Raw genomic sequence first — 22,985 nt, 5'->3', positions numbered from 1 at the left:
CTCCAGGTCACTTGAGACCATTTCAGATCTTGTCCTCCAAGAATATAGGCACCTAGCATTTGCTATTGGTTCCCTATTCCAGCAGAGAAAGGTGGACACCTAAGTAAAATTGTTTGGATCATCTTTTGGACTCTTCAGAGATACTGTCTTTGTAGAGAGCAGTGATGTTCTTTCTAAAAAAAATATTTACTCGCTTCTCTGGAACTAAACAGATAAAATTTAAAAGTAAAAAAGATGCTTTTACGTGGATTAATCTACATAGAGCAATCTTGGTGATCTTACTAATAACATGAACCAACATTCCCACTCAATATAAACAGACTCCTGTTCGTTTCATTCAACATTGAATGATTCCCTTCTTCCAAAGCAACAACAGGAAAAAATCATAGAGAAGAAATATGGTTAACCGTTTAAATCACTGATCAAAGACATGTAAGTCCAGAGCTCACTTCACTGCACTTCCTTCATGTTTATAAACAAATAATTTAGAGCCTGTGTTCATCAACTTCAAATCTGGGGATAACAATTTAAATAAATAAAAGACTTTGTAAACAACATTAGACACAGCAGTTATTAGAAACACATAGAGGAAACAACTAATTTTTACTTCCTGAATACTAGTGAAATGTGACTTATTTTTAATTACACAGTAATGCCAGTATTATGTGTACAAAATGTGACATATTGCTTTAATAATGTCTTTGGATTTTACTTCACAGCAATATATTTAGAGGGTATGCTGTGTGTGTTTACCACATGGCAAGTGTCCGAGCAGCTTTCAATGGACCATATGCTCATAAAGAAGGACCTGAATACCACTGGGCTCTGTATGAAGGAAAAGTACCTTACCCTAGACCTGGTTCAGTAAGTACAATCTATTTTCCACTGCTTTGCTATGTAAATTAATTCAGGGTGAAAAAGCAGACTGCTGCTAATGTACAACTCTTCCCAACTTCACAGTCCAGGATATATTTATTTGAATATATACATATTCTAGCATTTCTGGAAAACTGTGGAATAGCTGAGCAGTAAGTTTAGTCAAGTAACCAGACATTTCCCAAAGGAAAACAGTGGAATTAAGTTTATCAGTTTTTTCTAAATCCTGTTGGGACTTGAATTTAGCAGCCTTGTTTTAAAGTCCTAAGGTCCCAAAGTTAGTGACTAATAGATTTTTTGCTTCTGAGCCTTGATAATTTTAATCTAATTGCCAAAGAAAGAAATGAAAAATCAGATTTATGTAAAAGCATTGCATGAACCATAAGGTGTAATGGAACTTTCTGGAGAGCAGATTGTCCCTACTGGCTTAACTTGAGAAAATAAAGCCAAGATAAACTAGAAACATGTATTTATATTTTAAAAAATATATATATTTAAGATACATGTAATATTTTTCAATGTAAATATTATTCCCACTGGAAAAAACAGGCTTACACAAGGCAATTCACTTTTCTTCTACTGCCTGCTGAAACCAGGGCATTTAACAAGTGTTAAAGGAAGAAAAAAAAATCCACTATTTCAAGGTCAGGTGATTCTGTTCCTTTTTCTTCCCTTTTTTAAAAAGGACCAAATTCCAATCTATCTCTAATTTAGATCAGCGCACAGGTTATAAATTGGACAGTTTTTAATCAAAATAACCAATCAGAATAAACACATTTGGAGGTAAGAAGTAAATCCTCTCACTAAGGTGCTTCTCTCAAGATTGGGTATTTCTAGAAGTAATGGTCTGCCATCCTCACAATTCATTGGTTTGTTTTCAGACATCACAGATTGAGATTTTGTTACCCTCAAATGAGGTTCCTGAGTTTAATATTCTTGTTCTGTACCCTTCACCAAAAATCTAGAAATATTAAAACATTGCAAAGAACCAAACTCAGCAAAATCACTCATGATTTTGACTAATTATCACACAAATTTCTTCACAAACCTACCCTTTTTTTTTTCAATGAACATGAAGTGAAGAAAAGAAACATGACATATTTTGAAAGTGTAATTAATCCGGCAACTATTGCTGCATGCTCTGCAGATACTGTCATAAAGGGAGTTGTTACTGCCTGGCACTCAGATTTTTCATTTTGTAAACGGAAATTCTGGAGGAAACCACAAACTCATAACTTAGAGATAGGTAATTAATATCTACAAGGAATTCCTAGTTTTTATGTTGATTTCTCAAAGGCATCACAAGTCACAAGTTATCTTAATCTCAAACCTTTTTCCCATTTCACCCTTTAGGTGTTTCTGAAGTTTCTGTCCCTGCAGTACCTTAGCCTGGGACTCTCACATCCTGTCTTGGGGAGTGAGGAGAGTGGTCCCACATTCACTGCCTCTCAGTGTGGCTTGGGGGTGCCCTTTGCATTGCAGGGGCTTATCAGCATCTCACAGCAGGGGCACAGCCAGGACTTCCCTCACCTTCTTCCTGATGCAAGTCAAGAGAAGCCCCATGAGAAGGAAATGCCAGGCTAGCCCAGAGAAACATCGTATCCAGAATTTCTTCTTTACCCCATACCTTTAGAGACTACAACTACTTACCTACCCATGGCAATTGGCATGTGTTGCAAAAGTTGTTTCTGTTTACACTCACTGAAAGTCTGCCCCTTATCATGTCAGCTTTGTGCAGGTTTCTGGCTCTTGAAATGCAAAGACATTTCTAATAACTGTTTGACTAGCACACACACCATACCCCACCACCCCCATTTTCATACTTCACCTCTTTATCTTTCCACAGGCTGAGGCTTGCTCTCTTGAGCTTAACACTGGAGTAAACAGTTGCTGGAGCACTACTTTCAGTGTTGTTTTTCCTTTGCTAACTGAATCAATATACTCTTTTAGACTAAAAGCAATCATTTGCAGAAATAAACATTGCCTACTATTCATTTATCACTGAATCACAGGAATGAGAGATGAAAAAGCCTATTAGCTTATCTAGAACATGCCAGCAGAGCCCTTCTCCCTGTAGTTTGATTTCTAATGCATGTCCTCTCTCATTTTAAATTAATGTTTTCCTCTGCTTCTCTTGGGGTTAGAGTCATAAGTCAAAATGCAGAACTGGATGCTGTAAAAAAGAGGTTATCTAGGATTTAAACATTATGAATATGATTTGACCATCCTGGCCAATGAGCCACCACTGTAGCAGTGCTGACATCAATACCAAATATTTTTTTGTTTGTTTGATGTAGATCAAAGTCACTAGCATTGAGTCAGGACAAAAAAAAAATTATAAGGAAATTATCACATTTTGAACAAAATGATTGCATTCAAAGGAACTATTGCTTTCCTATTCTATATTTTGTATAGAAAATTTACAGGCTACGCAGTTTTACCAAATAATGAGACAGCACCATGCATGGATTGCAAAATTGCCGTCTATTTTACAAAGATTATATGATCATGATCCAAGTTTTTTATGTGGTATTCACGGGGGTTTTTAAAGTTTTTTATTCAAAGTTTTTTTTTCAGTTTCAAGACAGTAGCACTTCACATATTTTATTTGGACTAGCATTAAACACAAGCATGAACTCAGCATTAATGACTACAGTCATTATGGTGATATCTCCTAAATAAAATAAAAGCTACTATGTTATCTAGTGCTAAAGATTAAAAGGTGGGTTTTTGCAAGAAGGAGAGCACACTGAATGAGCACTTCAGCAAGGCTGACAATGATTTATAGAAAGGTTGCCCTGAGTGCCACTAGCTGTTGAGGCTTCTCTCTTGGCTCGGAATGGCCACGTTTGGGTCAGACTGGATTGTAGCCTCCCCAACAGGCAAAGATTAGGGGCTGAAATAGATAAAAAAGAACACGAGTAATTTTCCCAATGTCATGAACCAAGCTGAAAAACAAGGTCTTTCCCGCGTCTTAACCAATTTAACCATGTTTTTCTCTATAAGTTGCAGAGCACATCAGAGGCTGAAGTAGCTGGCTCTGCCAGCTAAGAGAGGATTAATTGATTCGGTTTTGGCTGCTCATTTAAAGCACAGTTCAGAGTTCTTTTCAACGCTTTTCCAGTAGCATGAAGAGAAAGCATGTTTCAGGCCGTAGCCACAGTGTTAGGTTTCACACTCCAAAGAAAAGGTCAACACATTGGTAAACTGAATCTCATAACCTTTCCCATTACAGGAGTGACAGTGACAAGAGGCCAAAAATAGCCTACTGTCGGGTGTCTCTGAGAGTCAGCACTCTTTGATCTTAGCTATTGAATGGGTAAAGATGAGTCTATAAGGAAGGAGAATAGAGCTTAAAGCTAAGTAAACAGAAAGCCAGAGTTAAGTGTCCCACAGATTCTAACAGACTCTGCAATCCTCTGCTCTCTGAAGTCTCCTTGAGGTCTTCTGCCATAATTTATGCTCTTGTTTTGCAGACTCTTAGTGCGTTTAGACCGTGATGTTTCTGGGAATGACATAGCTACCCCAAAAATGGTGTTGAGATAGACTTCAGAGATGGCTGCATCTACTGTTTCCTTTCCAGACTACTTGATTTTTTTTTTTCATTAAAAATGAAAGCCTGTGAAGGATTATTTTTATTAAATCTCTCCAGGGCTAGAACTTTGCAAAGGGAACCTGCCAATGTGTATTCACTTGATACACTGTGCAGTGCATGGAAAGCAGAGGCTTAGCTTGTCTTCATTCTCAGGGTCTGTCTCTTTATTGGAAACAGCCAGGGAAATTCCAGCACTGGGTTGATTAGGCAATTACTTTAAAGTCAACACTGAACAAATACTTCCCTGTAGCTAAGCCCAAAAAGTGGAAATAAACATTGCCCCACTTGACAAGTGCGGGAGTTTGTTATTGTCAATTATAGTTGACCACAAGTTTAAAATTACTGTTTCCAGTAAACATAAAGAGTATTTTATTTCATTTTATTGATTGAAAAATCCAATTTAAATAGAGAAAGCCTGCTACTGTGGCTTTGCTTGAAATGCTTCTTAAAACCACACTATCTTACGAATATTTGGAGAAAGTAAACGGTTACTGAGATGTTTCTAGTTTGATCATAAATGGTTTCAATTAGACATCATGAAGCAAACTGGAAATGTAGAATCTGTGCTCAGTTAGGGAACACTATATCCTTCACAAAGCATCCTAAAATTAACTTCTCCATTTAACGCATTAAGTTATCCCTAATTGCACATTTGAACGAAGGAGTAAACCTCTTTTAATCAATCATTGACATAAACTCTATTTGCTTTTCAAAACAGTAGCTTTATCAGTACAAACATTGGTATTTCAAGCTACACTGTGATATATAATGCTGTCATTGTGAGTGAGGAATTAGAATCTAATGTAATACTGTTAGAATGCCTGAGATCAAGAATTACTGATGCTGCTGGCATAATTTTTAAGTGTGCTAAATCTCTTATGGCAATACTTTTTGCAATCAAAAGTAATATTTCAAACATTAGTATTCTTCTGACTTTACATGGCTATATATCCACTGAGATAGGAAGCCCCTTTCTCCTATCAATGGCCATTTTCATTATTTCATTGCATCTTCAGTATGAATTCAGGGAATCTGTTAGTACTATGTCTTTTGTCAAAATCTGAAAGTGTCACTATTTATTCTGGTCTTAGTATGCCAGAGAAGGACCTCCCTCTGCCTAAACATGACAATGCCAAGGTTCTCTTCACCAGTCCCTTTCTTGGTTCCTTGCAGTTAATAATCCACACATGCATAAAGCATAGAGTTCACCCAATTCCTACTGTGCCTTTTCTAATGCCATGTTTTCTGTAGACTTATCACTCCCGCTGACAATAGGACCTCTCTATGACAATTTCTTTGGCAAACCTTCAGGATAATCTCTGGTTTATGTTTTTGCAGTGTGCCAGTAAGGTGAATGGCGGTCTGTACACTACCACCAAAGACTACCCCGATGAAGCTGTCCATTTTGCCAGGAGTCATCCACTGATGTATCAGCCCATCAAGCCTGTTCATAAGAGACCAATACTAGTTAAAACAGATGGAAAATACAATCTTAAACAAATAGCAGTGGACAGAGTGGAAGCTGAAGATGGACAGTATGATGTCTTGTTCATTGGCACAGGTAAATAAAAGAAAGCAAGGAAGACAATTGATTCAATTGGGTTTTTTTTTCTACATCTAGGATGAAAGAAATTGTGTATAGTCAAAAAACAATAAATCGATACATCATTTCTTTTTAACAGTCATTCTTTGCATGACAGTGCCAGTCTTCACCTTACAGAAAAGGTTAGTCATTCAAAACATGTAGTTCACTGAAGAAAATAATATAGAAAAAATAATATAGAAAAAAATATTAAAAATAATGGTGAGGAAACATTTAAAGACTAGAAAGAGAAATTTAAGTATAGGCTTTCTTCTTACTTTTTTTTTTTTTTAACTATTACATTAATTTCCTGACCAACTGGCCTTAGTTTTAAAACTTCAGAACACAATCACATATCTGAGCATAGTTCTGAGTTGAGATTTAGAGACCTGAGAGGAAAAAAAAGTGACATGATTTTCAAAAAATATCAGTTTAGGTTCAAGTGGCTTTATTCCAAGTCTTATTTTCCCCAATTCTGAAGACCACAAGTCTAGCTGATACCATTAGAAAGAAAGTGTCAGCTTCCAGATTTGGTTTGCAACACAGTTCAAGGAAGGAGGAAGGAAATATCTAAGTTTCTTAAAAACTGTTGGAAGTTTTCTGCTAAATTATCTTGTCTTTCTTTTGTGTTATTTTCATAAGATATAGAGAGCATGTTTAAAGAGGATTTGTAAACATCTACTAAGCAAGTATGATTAAGGTGAAATATATCATAGATCTACCCTAACTCTAAGCAACCAGACAAAAAAATAAAAAAGCCCAACATTTTCTAATAGTATTAAAAAAAATAAGAAAATTTAAGAAAACAGGAGACAAGCCTGGAACTAGACAACACTTTGGTCACATCTAATCTGTCTGGGAAAAAAATCCAAGGATTCATACATTCATATTTTATCAAGAACAACAGGAGTGGTGTCACAAATAATTTTGACCATTTTGTCTAAGGAAGCAGTTACAGGGAATTATTTTTTACTAACAGAATTCCTCTGATAAGCACATTTCAGTGTGGAGAATGTTCAAAAGAGGCATATTTGTAGAAGAGAAAAGGCTTATTTGTATTAGTGTTTTCTAAGCTTTAAAACGGCCTCAGTATGGTCTCAGTATTGGCTTAGTCTATAAAACATTGTGCCAGGTATCACTTATTTCTGTACAGCAAATTTTATAATGGTGTCTAGATTTTTCATATTTTCCATTTTCATTTGTGATTGGGGTATTGTATCAAATACTCTTGTATACAAGCCCTCTGTTCAGCAAAGTTGAATCCAAGGGAATTTAAGCGTGTGCTTTAGAGCTGGGCTGGGCTGGCACCCAACAGCTGCTTGGCCTTCTTGAGATCTCTAATCTCAGGAGACAAGAAACTCCAGCATAGGAATTCTGGCTTTAGAAACTCTAAAACAAACCCTGCAAACTCTGCTCTGACAAAGCTCAAAACACTCACTACTTCTCATTACAATATAATATTAGAAAGGGTTAATCCTTTTTATCTGAGTCCAACACCTGCTGTGCAAAATAAGTAACCGGGATCTTACAGCCAAGCAGAAGTTTCCTTAGGGTAGCAGTACAGGTTAGAAAGGTTCATCAAAAGCAAAGTATGAAGTTCAGGGCTAACTTTCACATATCTGTCAGCAGAATTTGAAGAAGGAATGACTTATGAAAATCAGAGCTCAGAATGCAATTTCTTTTTACTGTTCCATCACAAAATGGATGCCTTTGATTACATATTCTCTTTGAGAAGTGCTGTATGACCCCAGTTTAATGGGTCCTCTTTATGTGTGCTCCTTTGATCTTTGCTGAACATTTTTCCCAGTGCTTGTCTGCTTAATATTTCCCCTGTAAATCAAAGGTGACTGAAAGTAACAGAAGAAAGGAAGTGATATTTGCCATTGCTGATGACAGATTTTCAGATTAAGGAAAACAAGACTATTCTAATAATAGTCAGCAAGACAATGTTGAAATGGTGAAGACCAGATGCTATTCATGTGTTTTAATTTCCTGCAAGAGTTCAAGAGTTGTAGTGACAGGGATGACAATAAATCTAAACTCCAGTGTTCCTTAGTCTTTTTTTTTTTTTTTTTTTGGTTCTTCTTTGTTTGATTAACACCTTTAGCTCATGAGGAGCTCAGTGTTTCTCTAGAGGAGGGTGAGAACTGTGGACAATGAACCCCTGAAGTATTTTGTACTCTTGCCTGGAAGAACAGAGCTGCTGCCAACAACGAAGTCTAGTTAGTAGTTTCCTAACTAGTACAAACACTCGGGTCCTATAATTAAAGCTATTTTAGACTCGCTACCCTTGATGGACTCAGATTATGTCTATTTTTATTTCTTTTTCTGAAATATGTTCACCTTCTTTGACCTTTTTTCAGCTCACAAAAGGGTTATGACCCAGAGTTTGAAAAATGCAAGTCAATTAATCATATAGCTCAGGGTTGTCTCAGCTGACTCTTATTTGCCAGAGACAAATTGTCATATGCATTTATTTTCTAAGAGTAAGAATAACAACAATACACAACTACTTGTATGAATTTATATATTTCTATCCGTTACCAGTTTGAAGAAGTTGTTTAATGTATTTGAAGACCATATAATGTTTCCACCAATTATAACCTTTACTTTTGTTTAATTTTTTCCTTTTTAAATTTGTTCCCAGATAATGGAATTGTGCTGAAAGTTATCACAATTTACAATCAAGAGACAGAATCAATGGAAGAAGTGATTCTTGAAGAGTTGCAAGTATTCAAGGTGAACTGTGTGGTATATGAAGCATATATACAAGTATTAAATTTTTTTCAGAATTAAACCATCTAAAAAATCTGAGCATAGTCAAACATATAATAGTTATCTGCAATAAATTTTCTATTAATCTAGTTATTTTATCACAGAAAATCTTTCTCTTTTTTTTTTTTTTTTTGAGGAGGGTTTATAGTGCAAGTACTTGAGCGCATTGCAGGATTATTGTTTTTCTATTTACATTCTTGGAGGTTGTAGCATGACTTTTAGTTAGAAACTTATTGTATTTTATGTAATTTTCCCTCCTTTCCAATTAAGTATTTAAAAGAGTATAACTGCATGCTCAAAAATGTGCCTACTAAAACCTTGGACAATTAAATGAGGCCCACATTAAAAAAAAAAAAAAAAAAAAAACAAGTCTCAGAAATAGTGAGTGACTAAGTAAATCTGTCTTTACAGTGGGCAAACCTAAATGCTGATGAAGCAGAACTCCATTCCTTTTAAGAATAACCCATAGCTAAAGCTCAGTATTAGCTATGTGGAAAAGCTAATACACTGAAATTCTCTTAGTGAGTATTCATATCATGTCATGTTAGCCACATAAAGTAAGAGGCTAGCCTATTTGCAGGCAGAGGGAAAATATAACATCTAAACTTAGATGCTTAAGTTTGGTACCTGCAATTAGGCAGTGTAGTAATTGACTTGTTGCTTGAGGGGAGAATTACAGAAGTTGCCCCTCCTGATAAAGCTGGTTTTCCATAGACCTATTAGGGGCTATGATTTGTCAATGGTCCAGGAAATCTGAGCAGAGGGCAGAGAGAACAATGGTAAAAGAAGGAATTCCTGCTATTTTTATCTTATCTTCAATGAATGTTTTGTTATAAAGTATACTCCACTTATCATTCTTAAGTAGGACAAAAGAGATTCAGTGGTAGCAAGAGCTAATGTCCTGTTTGACAGGGAAATTGTAGTGTTCCTGTGACTCTGATAATCCTGAATTAAGTGTTGGCTCATTGTTTTTAAATAAACTCCTGTTAAGTAATAGTCTTAAAATGAAATCACAATTTCCTCACATCTTTCTGTAGCATCAGAACTTGAAAGTTGAAGCATCTAGCAAAGCTGAATATAATGAGTAATCATCAATGCTGTTTTTGTCTAAATTATTGTCACAGCAAAAAGATATTCTTTTTTTCTAAGCAAGGAAAATATTTCCTATTTTCTAGGTGCCAGTTCCTATTATTTCTATGGAAATCTCTTCAAAAAGGGTAAGGATTTGACAAATTTGAAATTCGAAGACTGTGACTCAAATGTAATGAAGCTATAAACTGGAGAGAGAGAGATGTACACCATCTCTAATGAGATCTGGTCCGATACGTGTAATCCTTCTGTACTATAAACTTATGGTTATATGTTCTGTTCCTTTATGAAGCATTTACGTTTTTCAATGGTAATGTTAAATCTCCTTAGTTCACACTATCATTCATATCAAGGCAAGTAAAACCCAACCTGTTTCGTGAGTTACTGGCATAGTAATCACAGTAGGGATTAGTTTAGTGGATATGGCACTCACAGAAAGTTCCCCACTGATAAATGCAGACAGACTTCATTCCCATGGAGATATCTCTGACAAAAAAAGAGCCTTGCTGGCTCTTCTATATATTCAGTTGCCTATGAAAGGCAAGGCTGTTTGGATTCAACTCCCTTTCGAGTTTCTGCTGGTTTCTGCTAAGATAAACACCCAGTTTATTACTCTTGTAGGTAGATTCTCATCTGTACCATATCATAGATAGCCCTACCATGTCACCATATTATCTTCTTAGGATGAAGCCATTATAAATATCCCAGGAAATGTATATCTTAATAGATCTTAGACATACAGTGTAAGATAGATGCACATGAACACAGTAAAAGACAAGGAACAAAGAATGAAAAGTGCACTAATAGGAGATGTGTCTATGCCCTAAAAGATCATTTTAGTCTTGGTGTCCATGCAACTTGCATTCATTCTGTAGGTAATGTAAAAAGAAAAACTCCTCTGATGGTGATTCAGAGGAGGATCTTAGGTGTAACTATTCTGAATTCTTTTCTGGATCAATCTATATTTTTCACAAGGACTGTGAAAACAGGTCTGGACTGTCTAGCACTGCACCTAAGTGATTATTTGAAGAAAGACTTCAGTGTCATTTAATGTATTTGCATTACCTTTAGCTCTCAGCAAAACGTCATGGTAAATGGACTGTGTTGGAAGAGTGAAAAGAAGATACTGTATAAAAAGAGTAACCTCCCTTCATCACATGCAGCTCCCAAGTGGGCTGCTAACTCTACTAATTCCAGAAGTATCTGGAAAACTGGAAAGAATTGTAAAAAAGCTGCCAAAGCAATCCAGAAGTTGAAGTACAGACCTTCTTGTGAGAAGTAAAAGTTGTTTAACTTTTTCAAAATATGAGAGAAAAGGCTAAGAACAGGATAGCCAGAAATAAAATCTTACCCAATAAAGTGACTTCCTACTGTATTTCTATAGGTGTTCTTGTACATTGATGGCAAAGCAGTATCAAGATTAAAAAGCCAAGTTCATCTTGTTGAGTGTAGTTAAAGCTAATCTTGAAACACAATGCAGTTTTCTAGTATTGAGGACAATCAAATGTTGGAATAAATGTTAGGGACAGGGTTGGCACTGGGACATTTTGTCTTTTAAGTGAGACCTGAAGGCAGAAGTATAACTTAGTTGAGTTTATGTGAAAAAAGTTACATAGCTTCTCTTCTTGACCATTTTGACTGGTCTCCTTTGATGCTGCAGTTTGTGAGCTTGTGGAGACATCCTTGCTAGCTTTGTCTCAGTATCTTTAAAACACTAACCAGTCTTCACTAAGTCAGTGGTACAATAAAATATTGTGTTTCAGAGCTGAGCTACTTATCTGCAAAGGCTGGGAAGGAATGTTCTTCTTTGATGTTCAGCTGGCTAGATATCGGATGCTTTTTGCCCTCCTCTGATGAACCAAGACTTAGAGTAGGCTTTACCCCTGCTAAAAGATAAAAGAGAAAAATCCCATCTCATGTCTCACTGAAAGTGTAGTTCATGCTTCTGCGACAATCACACTGCAACCTTTGCAGAGAGGATTCCTCTGAGACAAGTATCCTAGGTTTCATCTTTATTCCAGTTGGCAGATTGGGTTCCTGCTACTATCATCTGGTTTATCTCAACTGAAATAGTCTTCAAGAATCACTGTTACCAGCCTCTCCTGGTCTCTTTCTCTGGCATTTCTAAGAGTAAAATTTTTGTGACCTAAACAGATAGAGATGTAAACTAAATGAGCTGCCTGTATTTTTCAGCTTTAAGAATTTTAAAATATCAGATTTTGAAAGCTTGATCAAAAAGTGGAAATTCAGGATGAGGTCTGGCCATAAGGATAAGCACAGTTTAAGTGTTCATTAGGAGTCTCTTTTTCTAACTGGTGAAACCATGGAAGCAAGCTGTTCATAAGTAGTTCCTATTGCAGTGCACACTGCATACTTCTGTGTTCACTCCATTTATATTCACCAGCAACAAGATTTTTTACCAAATCCCTTTAAATTCAAGCTATTCCCTTCTGAATTTATTATGTCAGCAACACATTAATCAGCCTGATTGTCTTTCATTTGATTTGAAAAGGACATTTATGTGAACTCAGTAGATTCAAACAGTATTAGCACTAATACCAGAAAAAACCTTCAAACGCTAAAAAAAAAAAAAAAAAAAAAAAAAAAAGTAGGTTGTGACAAGTCAATTTGTAAGGACTGCACTGTGCCAGAAGAAAAAAAAATCTATCTCTTGTGCTACAAATCATAGTATTACTGTGCATGTGTGACCATACTGCAAGAAACCACATCAAGAGTTAAATTTACTTGATAATGCATATTTTAAGTCTGAGACTGGGTAAAACTTTTGCAAATATGAACTTCTTTTCTTCAAGTCTTTCATGTCAAGTCCTCTTTTGCAGATCAGTTAGTGACAGATAAGTGTAAAATGGTAGGAACTGGAAACTATCCTTGAGGAAGAAAAAGAATCTTAAACCTTTGCTTATTCAAACACAAAGCTTATAGAGATGAAACTTCAGAAGCAAGAAAATGCCTAAATAAACTTGTACATTTTACCTTCTTTCTGCTCCTTTGTCCTCATGCAGGAGAGTTTAGTCTGTAATCAGATATTTTCCTACAGAGTAACTCTGCCTCCCTCAGGGCACAGGCTGGATGCACAGCTGACAAGCAACAATAAAGCTAACATTTTTTAATAACACCGTTGGTAACAGAAGGTTTTGTGTAAGTTCCGGGAATTTAATCATACATGGTGTATTTTCTTTCCAGCAACAACTCTACGTTGGATCTGAGTCAGTCATAGCACAAGTGAAGTTCCACCAGTGTGACATGTACGGCACCGCCTGTGCTGACTGCTGCCTCGCCAGGGATCCCTACTGCGCCTGGGATGGCATCTCCTGCTCCAGATACTACCCCACAGGAATGCAAGCAAAGAGGTGAGAACCACCTCTTTGCAAAATACTTACGTGAAGAGTTCCTACATCAAAACAAAGTCCTACATATCTCCCCGTCATAAAAACGACTGAGCAGTGCGAAGGTGGGCTCACTGCTAGTGTTTCAGTGCAACTTTAGGGGATTACAAAGGATTACATTAACAGGATGGCATACATGGCAACACCAGGAACATTTTTGTGAATGAAGCAGAGTTGGTTAGTAATTATTTGTGATGAGTTTTAAAGAAACCTCAATTTACTTATACATCTTCTGGTGTGCAGAGAAAAGATTCTTTAGAACTTCAGAGATCTATTTTAGCAGTATTATATTACAAATATATCACACTGCAATAACATGTACAACAAAATTTAAATACCTTCACCAGCCAAAACAAAACCAGTGTATCTGCAAAAGCTAAGGTTAGGCTTAGGCTTTCTCCAGTGAAATTATAAAGACAAGCTACTCTAGATGCCAGTTCAAAGCATGAACCTAATTTGAGTGCTTTACTTCTTACCTTGGAGAGACTTTTCTGCTACCACCATTCACTTATTCATGGCTCTTAGCCTTCACTCTTTTATGCAATAATTTCCGCTCCTCCCCTCCCCTTCCCTTCCCTTCCCTTCCCTTCCCTTCCCTTCCCTTCCCTTCCCTTCCGTCTCAAACCCAGATTCTCCAATTGATAGAATCACAGAATCAGAATAATTGTGGTTGAAGAGACCTTTATTATCATCAAGTCCAACTTTTAACCCAGCACTGTCAGATGACCACTAAACCATGTCCCTAACCATGTCCTTCAGCTGCACAGGTACTTGATTGAACATTTAGAATGTGCATATTTTAATCCAGACCTTTTCACAACACTTTGATTCAGTTTTGCCACTAGAGAGTAATTTCTAGCCTTCATCAGCAAAGCTTTGTGGAAGTATAATTCACATTGTTTCTGGGGCTTTTTTACAATTACTGTTTCTGCAAATGTATCTTTATATATATTACACCTACATGGATTGCAAGAATTAGAAGGAACTGAATAACTTCTGGAGGCAATTTTGAAAACCAGTGGAGATGGTTCACTCAAAACCAAAGCTGTTTCTTAAGGAAAAACAGGAAGTTTTTTGGGTTTTCTTTTTTTTCCTTGTCCAGCACAACAGACATTTCTCTGGATTTTTCTAAATGATAATAAACAGAGAAAACACTGGGTAAGCTGACATTTTGAGTAGGGCACATTAAAATGTAAAAATGAGAATATAGACAATGACTCAGCATAATTAAGAATCTCTTGGACTTATTAGACTGAGGCACAGGTTAAACCAAGTAAGAAATCTACATCACTTTTCCAAGCAGGTTTCCATAGGCTTCTCATGCCTCTTGCAAGCAGACCTAAGGGAGGAAGTGGGCTCTGGTTGTCTGCTCAGTATGAGAAGATTCTGCTGATATTTCCAGGACCTCAGTTAAGATGAGCAGCTGTATAGTGGGCCAGATACATTAATTTCCTACAATATAAGTAGAAATTAGATTGTTGTAATTATAAAGCATAAGAGTTACTCATCTAATGATGTAAAGTCACTTGAGGAGGAGAAGGGGGTTAAAAATTTCCCAGCAGCCTTCTAGGACTGTATCAGTATTTATGTTGTTCTGCAGGCTACTTATTGTCTAAGAACAGATAAGAGAAACTCACTGAGTCCCGAACTGTGTTGTACATTTTTAGCATATTTCTCACCTAAGACAATATCCAGAATAACAGCCCTTAAGTCCCCTGACACAAGCATTTATCCAGAGCTGAGTGATACAGGCAGCACTCCAGGCACCGTCCGGTGCCTTACCTTCCCAACATTCAGCAGGTCAGCCTCTAAGAGAAGAAAATACTGCTGCTATCACCCTCCTCTTAAGATAAGCACTGGAGCAGTGGAGAAGGGATTTGCACTCAATTGATGTTCTTGAAGTCTGCAAAACTTTACATATAAGAGTTTGGGGAAAAGCCAGCAAGAACTAATAATGTTGAGAGGGACATATGGCATTCGCTTTGTTCACTTTAGCTCACAGCTGAAGCTCAAAGCTGTTTAAAGTTATGAGCATACAGTAACTGTGTGCTGCATGGAGAGTTGGGGAGAACTACCCAGGACATGTGTAAGGGAATAGTTTCAAATTGCCTCCCACTGGGTACCAGGTACAAAGCACTGCTGGAAAAGGCAGTTCTCAGCAGGCAACATGGAGTTTTCTGGTACCAAGTGACACAGAGCAGACAATGACCCTGCCTTGGTTGCTCTGGGCTCCAGGTACAATAAACATTATGTCCCACAGCATACGTGTCTTGATTTGGCCTTGTCTCAGATGGGCTCTAGATTTCTGCTCAAGTTGCACAGGAGAATAGAAATAAAGTGTGTACAAGGAGCACTGGAGAGAACTTGTTCCCGCATTCCTGACAGCCTTCACTCACTTCATTAGAACTTACAGAGCAGTGCCTTCACATTACACCATACTTGAGCTGGCTTTAATACCATCACTACATATTCAAATGTTCCCCTCACATGGTACATTTAGGCAGGCTTTTGACTTGTAAGAGCAGCCCAGTTAGTGCATGAAGAGCACTGCTAACAGCTCTCTTTTTAATTCCAGTCTTACTGGTGAAGTGCTGAACCAAAGCAGGGATGTACAATGTATCCTACTCACTTCAATTCAAATACTGTCTGCTTTAGATACTGATGCCTCCAAGATATGACAAGTGCTTAGAGAAACATGAAATAGAAAAAACTGTAAACTCAGGCATGGACAGAATATACACAGAGCTGCAACGTAAATACAGAAAAAGTTCTGCTTGACAGCTGATACTGATGTGTTTGAATTTTGAAAACTATATTATAATCCCTTGTGAATGCATACCCTGAAAAGCTAATTAATTTTAGGATTTAATAAAGAATAAATGAAACCCAGGCCCCAGATCACATATCTTTATTCTGGCAGTGCAGCACACTAAAATGTCAGAGTAGTTACAGGTGTATGGCTCCTGCATACTGCAAATACTTTAGCTGCTAGATGGAAATTATATTGCATTCAACTTCCATGAAGTATGCTCGAGAAAGCGGAGGGGTACAGGAATTAAATAAATGCTTTAGCTCACTATTACTTCTGCAATCTGATTTAAGCAGGTTCAGTTTTTGTATAAACAAGTGCTAAATTCTGCAAGTGAGATTCTTTGCTCTGCTAGCTCACTGTCCAGGCTGAAGAAAGAGTGGGGAAAAAAAAAAAAAAAATTGAAATAATCTTAAAATGTCTTTCAGCTTTGGTAGGTGTGCTAACCTGTGATTCCTCAGCTAATTTTAAAAAGCTAACAGTCACCCTAATGCCTCCTCACCCTCTCTGGCCTATTCCTCCATCATCCACTCTGCCAGCAAGCACACAAGCACATCCTCATCTCTTCTGGTTAACAAGGGAGCTCTTAACTGAGGATTTTTTTTTTTTTCCCTAAAGTTATTTTTGACCTCCTGCCCCTCCTTGCTGCCTGCCCACAATCCGATGCCCAGGCTGGAGGGAGACAGAGGAGCTGCACTGACAGTTGCAGGGTGGGGAAGTTAAGGGGCTGCCTTTGCCTTGCTGGCCCACTCTGCTGTGGTATTTGGTTTGGCAAATCCAAATTCAGTCTACTGATTTACTTCTGCAAACCACAACAATGCTTCTTCTCCATGAGACTTTTTAACTTTACCTCATCAATCCCTGGGAAGTAATAAAGAAACATGAGGATGATGGTGATGATGAGTGTACTCCTTTCTTGCAGATCATTTTTACAAAGCTCCTGAAAGCACAGAGTTACAGACTCAAATCTAAAGTCATGAAGTTATGGATTACAAAAGGAACATCCATAGATTCAGTACATTTGCTAGTCACTGAAAATCGTTCCTTATAGCAGTTTAGCCCAGAAACTGTCTGGTGCTCTATTATTCATGGACTTCTGAAATGATTACTAAAAAAAAAAAATAACAAATACTAAGCTTATATCAGTAAGTTTATCTCCAGGCATCTCCCTCTCTTTCCATAACCTCCTCCCATTTTTTCCTTTGCTTCAAAAAGTAGCAAGTGAAGGCACTGGTAAACGTATCTTCAGGAGTCTTCACACAACAGTAGAATTTCATCAAACAAATTTTCCAAAAACCAACTTCTTCCTGAATAGTTGTAACAAGTGAAGAAATATCTTGTTTTACAGGACTAGGATTATTTTAGCTCTATGATGATCTTCAGGAACTGAAGAGTAAATAGTACGTGCCTGCTAGCTCTCCTGTTCCTGCTAGATAGGGCTGCTGGGCCTGAGAGCATCACAGTTTTCTTGTTTGGTTTTTCTTCAAGACTAGTGCCTATAGTATTTATGTATGTTTGTGAAGGAGAATGTCCTCCTGAATAATCCATACACACAGATATGCAAAGCTGGGGCATCATTATTCACCATTGACACTTTGCAGAGTTAACAGTAAGCGTGGCTGCAGCATCTATACATTACAATGACAAGTCCCAGGGCATGGTAAAGCCCTGTTGCTATCTCAGAATCTCAGCTTTTGTTGAATAATATGCATGTATTTTTAGTGCTTCTGCCTACAAGGTCCAGTGCAGTCCTCACTGAATTTGTAGATCTCCCTGAAACGACAGTGACAAAATAGTGGTTCTGCTCTGAATATCAGTAAAGGTTAAAGCTGTCCCCTTGATCCACTAGCACCAGTGGATCAAAAGTCATATGGGTGGCAGAACTGCAAAAATAATCACTGTCAACGGCCAGTTTAGAATGGCAATAAGTAACATCCATGGACAAGTTCTTTAAATAGTGCAAATCTACATAAGTTTAAAAAAAATCAATTTATGCTGAAAAAAAAAATTCTGCCTTTTTTGTTCACATAATGCTGTAGGAAAACATTATTTAAGTAGTAAATGCAAATAATAACAAAATTGCTTGGCTTTGCTTGTTTCTACCACATATGATTTATACTGTACACCTACCTGCTGGGTAATATTTGCTGCATTGCATATTTCTGTTAATCTGTTATGTATGACATTGGTAACATTGTGTAGAATTACTCCTTATGCAAATACAGGAAAGGTACCCTTATAACTAATTTTCAGGTTGCTGGAAATACTACATCTTGCAAGAAATGCCATTCCAATAGGCTCTTTCATTTCCTTAGTAAGCAATCTTAATAAAAAAAAAAAAAAAAAAAAAGCCATATAAAAGACAATTCTTCTGGGAATGCACTGTATAATTATAGTTCCCATTGTTTTTCTGTAAATGCATATAAAAAACCCAAAGCTCAAAACTCACAACCATTATTCTCTCATAATTAATTGAATTATTTCCAGGCTGCAGCCAGGACTGCCATGTTCTGACCTTGGTTCTGCCACTAGCTTATTTTCTAGACATGGGCAAACTATGAAAGTGCCTGTTTCCCTATTTAGAAAAATGAGGTTAACAACTGTCAGCTACATACATGTAATAAAGTATTTGCTCTGCACTTTGAGATTCTCAAATGAAAAAAATAACATGAAAGTGAAGGATAAAAAGACAGCCATTCACACACATGGCAAACTGTTCTGAACTAAAAATGGAAAATTTCCTTGGCTTCCAGAGAGAGAGAACCCAAAGACAGGCTAAAGGTCCCTTTGACTCTTCCTAGCACTGAAAGTTGCCCAGTTGGTTCAGAAGATATTGTTTTAGTATTTATAACACCAGTGTAGATATCTATAGACTGGACACGTAGTTGTGCCTCTTCCTCAGGCAATTGTGTTTCTTTTTTTCAGATGTTATTCCCAACAAGTTGAGTAGAGAGAAAATATCAACGCATAAATGAGTATTTCTCACAAGAATGCTAAATTTTAAGGAATCGGGATTTAGCTTATAATTTTAATGAATGTCACTTTAGTATAAACTCAACAACCTGTGAGCTAAACTTATTATCTCAAACAACTCCATTTTTTCCCTCTAGACGTTTCCGCAGACAAGACGTTCGACATGGAAATGCAGCGCAGCAGTGCTTTGGCCAGCAGTTCATTGGTAATCTACTCACACGTTTACAAATTGCTAGCAAATGCCTGGAGCAGAGTCTATAGACTTTGCCAAGAGTATCAGCCAGACCATGATCTCACTTGAGTTTTTTAACTGGCATTTTCCTATAATAAGTTATAAGAGTGATGGGGATGGGCCCATGTTGTCCAGATCTAAGAATGACTTTGTTTTGCTTGCAGGTCAGGTACATCCCATGGTATTCAGGTAGTCCTGTAGCCTTGTCATTCAGACAAGGGATGTGGCTAATGCTCTCAAGGGCTTCCAGCAGAAACACAAGTGGAAAGATGGGCCAGGCATAAGAAGCAGCAGGGCTGCATCCTGAAATTAATATGAAATACTGAGCTAGAACTGAAGGAGCTTCATAGCAGACATAGGCAATGACATATCAGAACACAAATGTATATTTATGAATATTATCAAGATTTGTCCTAAAAAAATAAAAAAGGATAGATTACTGTGTTTTTCTGTGTATAATCTTAGCTGAATCATGCATGATTGTGTCCATTTATCCTGTTTGTATCCTGTGAGAGTTTTAAAATGATGGGAAAATTCACTTAGCAGTTCAGACTTTCGCCAGGTGCTGCTTTTCAATCACTATCTGGTTGGATATTAATTAAAATTCACACTTAAAAGTAAATATACCCTGAATATGTAGTTTAACAAGTATTGGCAGTGACATATATTTTTAAAAGGCTTCTCTTCCTTCCAGGTGAAGTCCTAGAGAAGACTGAGGAGCGACTTGTCTATGGAATAGAGTACAACAGCACCCTTCTGGAGTGCACCCCTCGGACCTTACAAGCAAAAGTAATCTGGTTTGTCCAGCGAGCACATGAAACTAAGAAGGAGGAGGTAAGTATTCTCACATGCTAGCTTTTTAACAAAAAGACCCTACTGTTAGGAATATTGAAAGGCCTGTCATCACTTGCTGAAGTGTACATGGGTGTGATGAAGAATCATTACGTTCATCTGTTCTGTTTAATTAATAGACCTAAGAATTTAATCTGCTATTTACATTAGGCATCTCAAATACAGATGTTAGATACGTAGTGAAACTTGATTTAAGATTTCAAAACAAAAGACACTATAACACTTCTCTTGGTATGTTATTGCAGAAGTGGAACATGTACATGTTACTCTCAGTGTTAGTCTAGCTAAACATCTACTCATTCTTGCTGCCTCACACATGACATTACAGAATCTTCTGAAAATGGGTGTTGGTGGATTGTTTTTCTCTTTCACATATATTTTGCTATTATGAAAGTGCTTCATAAGTGTTGCTATATCTATTCCTCAGTACCTCTCTGATACACATTAGTGTAGCTATCCCCACTTAGTGTGTGGAAGGAGGAAGGGAGAAAGGTCACAGATGACCAAAGGATGAGACAGTTGCCTTGCTGGGTAGTAGCTAGGCTCTGCTGCAAATGTGAGATGCCAGCTTAGCTACTGACATCTGCAGATCTCTGGAGTGGTTCTCATTTGGTAACAAATGTGGACTTTATTATAGAGAGATCTACTTGGGAGCTAGTCAATGTAGGCTGCCTTTGAAGTCAGACTAGATGGTGTTGCAGTTATAGCCAATGGTGTTACCTCATGCTAAATTTGTTCAGGTAAAAAATGACTAGCAAACCACAGATTACAAAAACCACGAAAGGTGTCACACTCTGCTTTAAATATCTAAAATTAAGCAAGATGAATTCTGCACCCACATCAGACACTTTTTTTTTTTTTTTTTCCTGAATCACAGAATCACACAGAATCTCAGAAAGGTAGGGGCTGGAAGGGACCGCTGGAGATCATCTAGTCCAACACCCCTGCCAGAGCAGGTTCACCTAGAAATTTTGTCCAAATCCCAACTCTTTGCAAATTTTTTTTTTTTCCTCATATATTCAGGTGGAAGATCCTTATCTATCCACAGTCATTCTTACAACATAACTTTTAATCAGGTCTTTCACAAAAGGTAGTGAATTGTGAAGTGGAGAGGATGTCCCACTACATGCACATCCCATTAGATGCAGTTGCTCAGGTACTGAACATCAGGAGTGTAAATTTGAACAGACACTAAACTTCCAGTATGTCTTTACACCACTAAGATAAATTTGTTTTAATGTTTCCCCTTGAACGTTATTCCACTTTTCATTAATAATTATGTCACCATTAAAAAAAGACAAATAAAAGCAGAATGAAATAGAATCATACAATCACAGAATGGTTTGGTTTGGAAGGGACCTTTAAAAATCATCTAGTCCAAGCCCCCTCACGTTGGGCACGACCAACTTTGCTCAGAACCCTGTCCAATTTGACCTTGAATGTTTCCAGGGATGGGGCATCTACCACTTCTGGGCAACCTGTGCCCATGTCTCACCAACCTCATTGTGAAAACTTGCTTCTTTATGTCCAATCTAATCTTTCAATTTTAATTCATTGCTCCTTGTCCTTTCACTACAGGTCCTGGTAAAAAGCCTCTCTCTGTCTTTTTTTATAAGCCCTCTTTGTATAGCGAAAGTCCACAACAATGTCTTGCAGGAGCCTTCTCTTCTCCAGGCTAAAAACCCCTCACATCTCTCAGCCTTTCTTCACAAGAGGAATGTTCTACCCCTCTGGTCATTTTTGTGGCCCTCTCCTAGTCCCTCTCTAACAGGTCCATGTTTTTCTTGTATTGAGGACTCCAGAGCTGGACACAGTACTCCACATTAGGTCTCACAAGAGCAAAGTAGAGGGGGAGAATCACCTCCCTCAACCTACTGGCCACACTTCTTGTTACACATGCCAGGATGTTATTGGCTTTCTGGGCTGCAAGTGGACATGGCAGACTCTCATCCAATCTTTTCCACCAGTATCCCCAAAGTCCTTCTTTTCAGAGCTGCTCTCAACCTGTTCATCATCCAATACTTCTGCTTAATATGCATCAGCTCACTGTTAAATAGAATGATAAGGTTTCCATTCTCCTGGGCATTTCTGCTTGCTAGATTAGGCACCTCAGTGCTCCCTGCTTGCTAGCATCCGTGAATGCCTCATAATTAATAAACTAGCTCTGAGGATGTGCAGGGCAAGCTCAGACACAAAACACCAAACTCAGAGCTGGTTTTACAGTTAGATATACAAATACCTATGAGAGTTGCCTCAAAAACATTTGTATAAGACAATTAAAGGACCATTTATTGCAGATCAGCTGGCAAATGCTTATTTGTTTCCCATCAAGTAGTTTATTTCTATGTTTCAATCTTATTTCCCTGTGATTTTGCCAAAAGTGACTAACCCATGCTGAGAAAACAGGAAACTATGTGCTCCACTATCTGTTCTTCCCTGTTTGCCAGTTTCTCCAAATCACTTTCCTTTTACAGCTCAATCTCTTCCTTACTTCAAGTAACTATTTTTGTTACTCAAAACCTGTGAATTAAAGGATAGTGGATCTCTAGTCTTCCTTTCAAAATTTAATATTATATTCATGAAAATACAGTTGAGAAGTAATTGCACTGATCTAATGCAGTAGTAAAGGCCTGTGCTCTATATCTACATCAATTTGTTTTTCAGGTGAAGACGGATGATAGAATAATCAAAATGGACCTTGGCCTCTTATTTCTGAAGCTGCATAGGCTGGATGCAGGGACCTACTTTTGTCAGACAGTAGAACATAGCATTGTTCATACCATCAGGAAAATTAC

General features: G+C 37.4%; 1 protein-coding gene across 1 annotated transcript in view; it reads left to right on the top strand.

Annotated features, from left to right (window-relative positions):
- Window positions 1-719: 719 nt before the first annotated feature.
- LOC103775488 (semaphorin-3E-like) overlaps window positions 720-22,985 on the top strand; it is a gene marked incomplete at its 5' end in the record, with an annotated part of 22,602 nt that continues 336 nt past the window's right edge. The window contains 8 exon segments of the mRNA XM_008942947.1: window positions 720-864; window positions 5,810-6,032; window positions 8,701-8,792; window positions 10,004-10,045; window positions 13,122-13,288; window positions 19,244-19,311; window positions 20,033-20,172; window positions 22,855-22,985. The exon segment at window positions 22,855-22,985 is cut by the window's right edge and continues 13 nt beyond it. Coding sequence (XP_008941195.1) covers window positions 720-864; window positions 5,810-6,032; window positions 8,701-8,792; window positions 10,004-10,045; window positions 13,122-13,288; window positions 19,244-19,311; window positions 20,033-20,172; window positions 22,855-22,985 — 1,008 coding nt within the window.

This window comes from Merops nubicus, unplaced genomic scaffold (genome assembly GCF_000691845.1).
Source record: "Merops nubicus isolate BGI_N331 unplaced genomic scaffold, ASM69184v1 scaffold7166, whole genome shotgun sequence".
Lineage (NCBI taxonomy): Eukaryota > Metazoa > Chordata > Aves > Coraciiformes > Meropidae > Merops > Merops nubicus.
The sequence above is the reverse complement of the archived record's forward strand: the minus strand, read 5'-3'. Positions and strand labels throughout refer to the sequence as shown.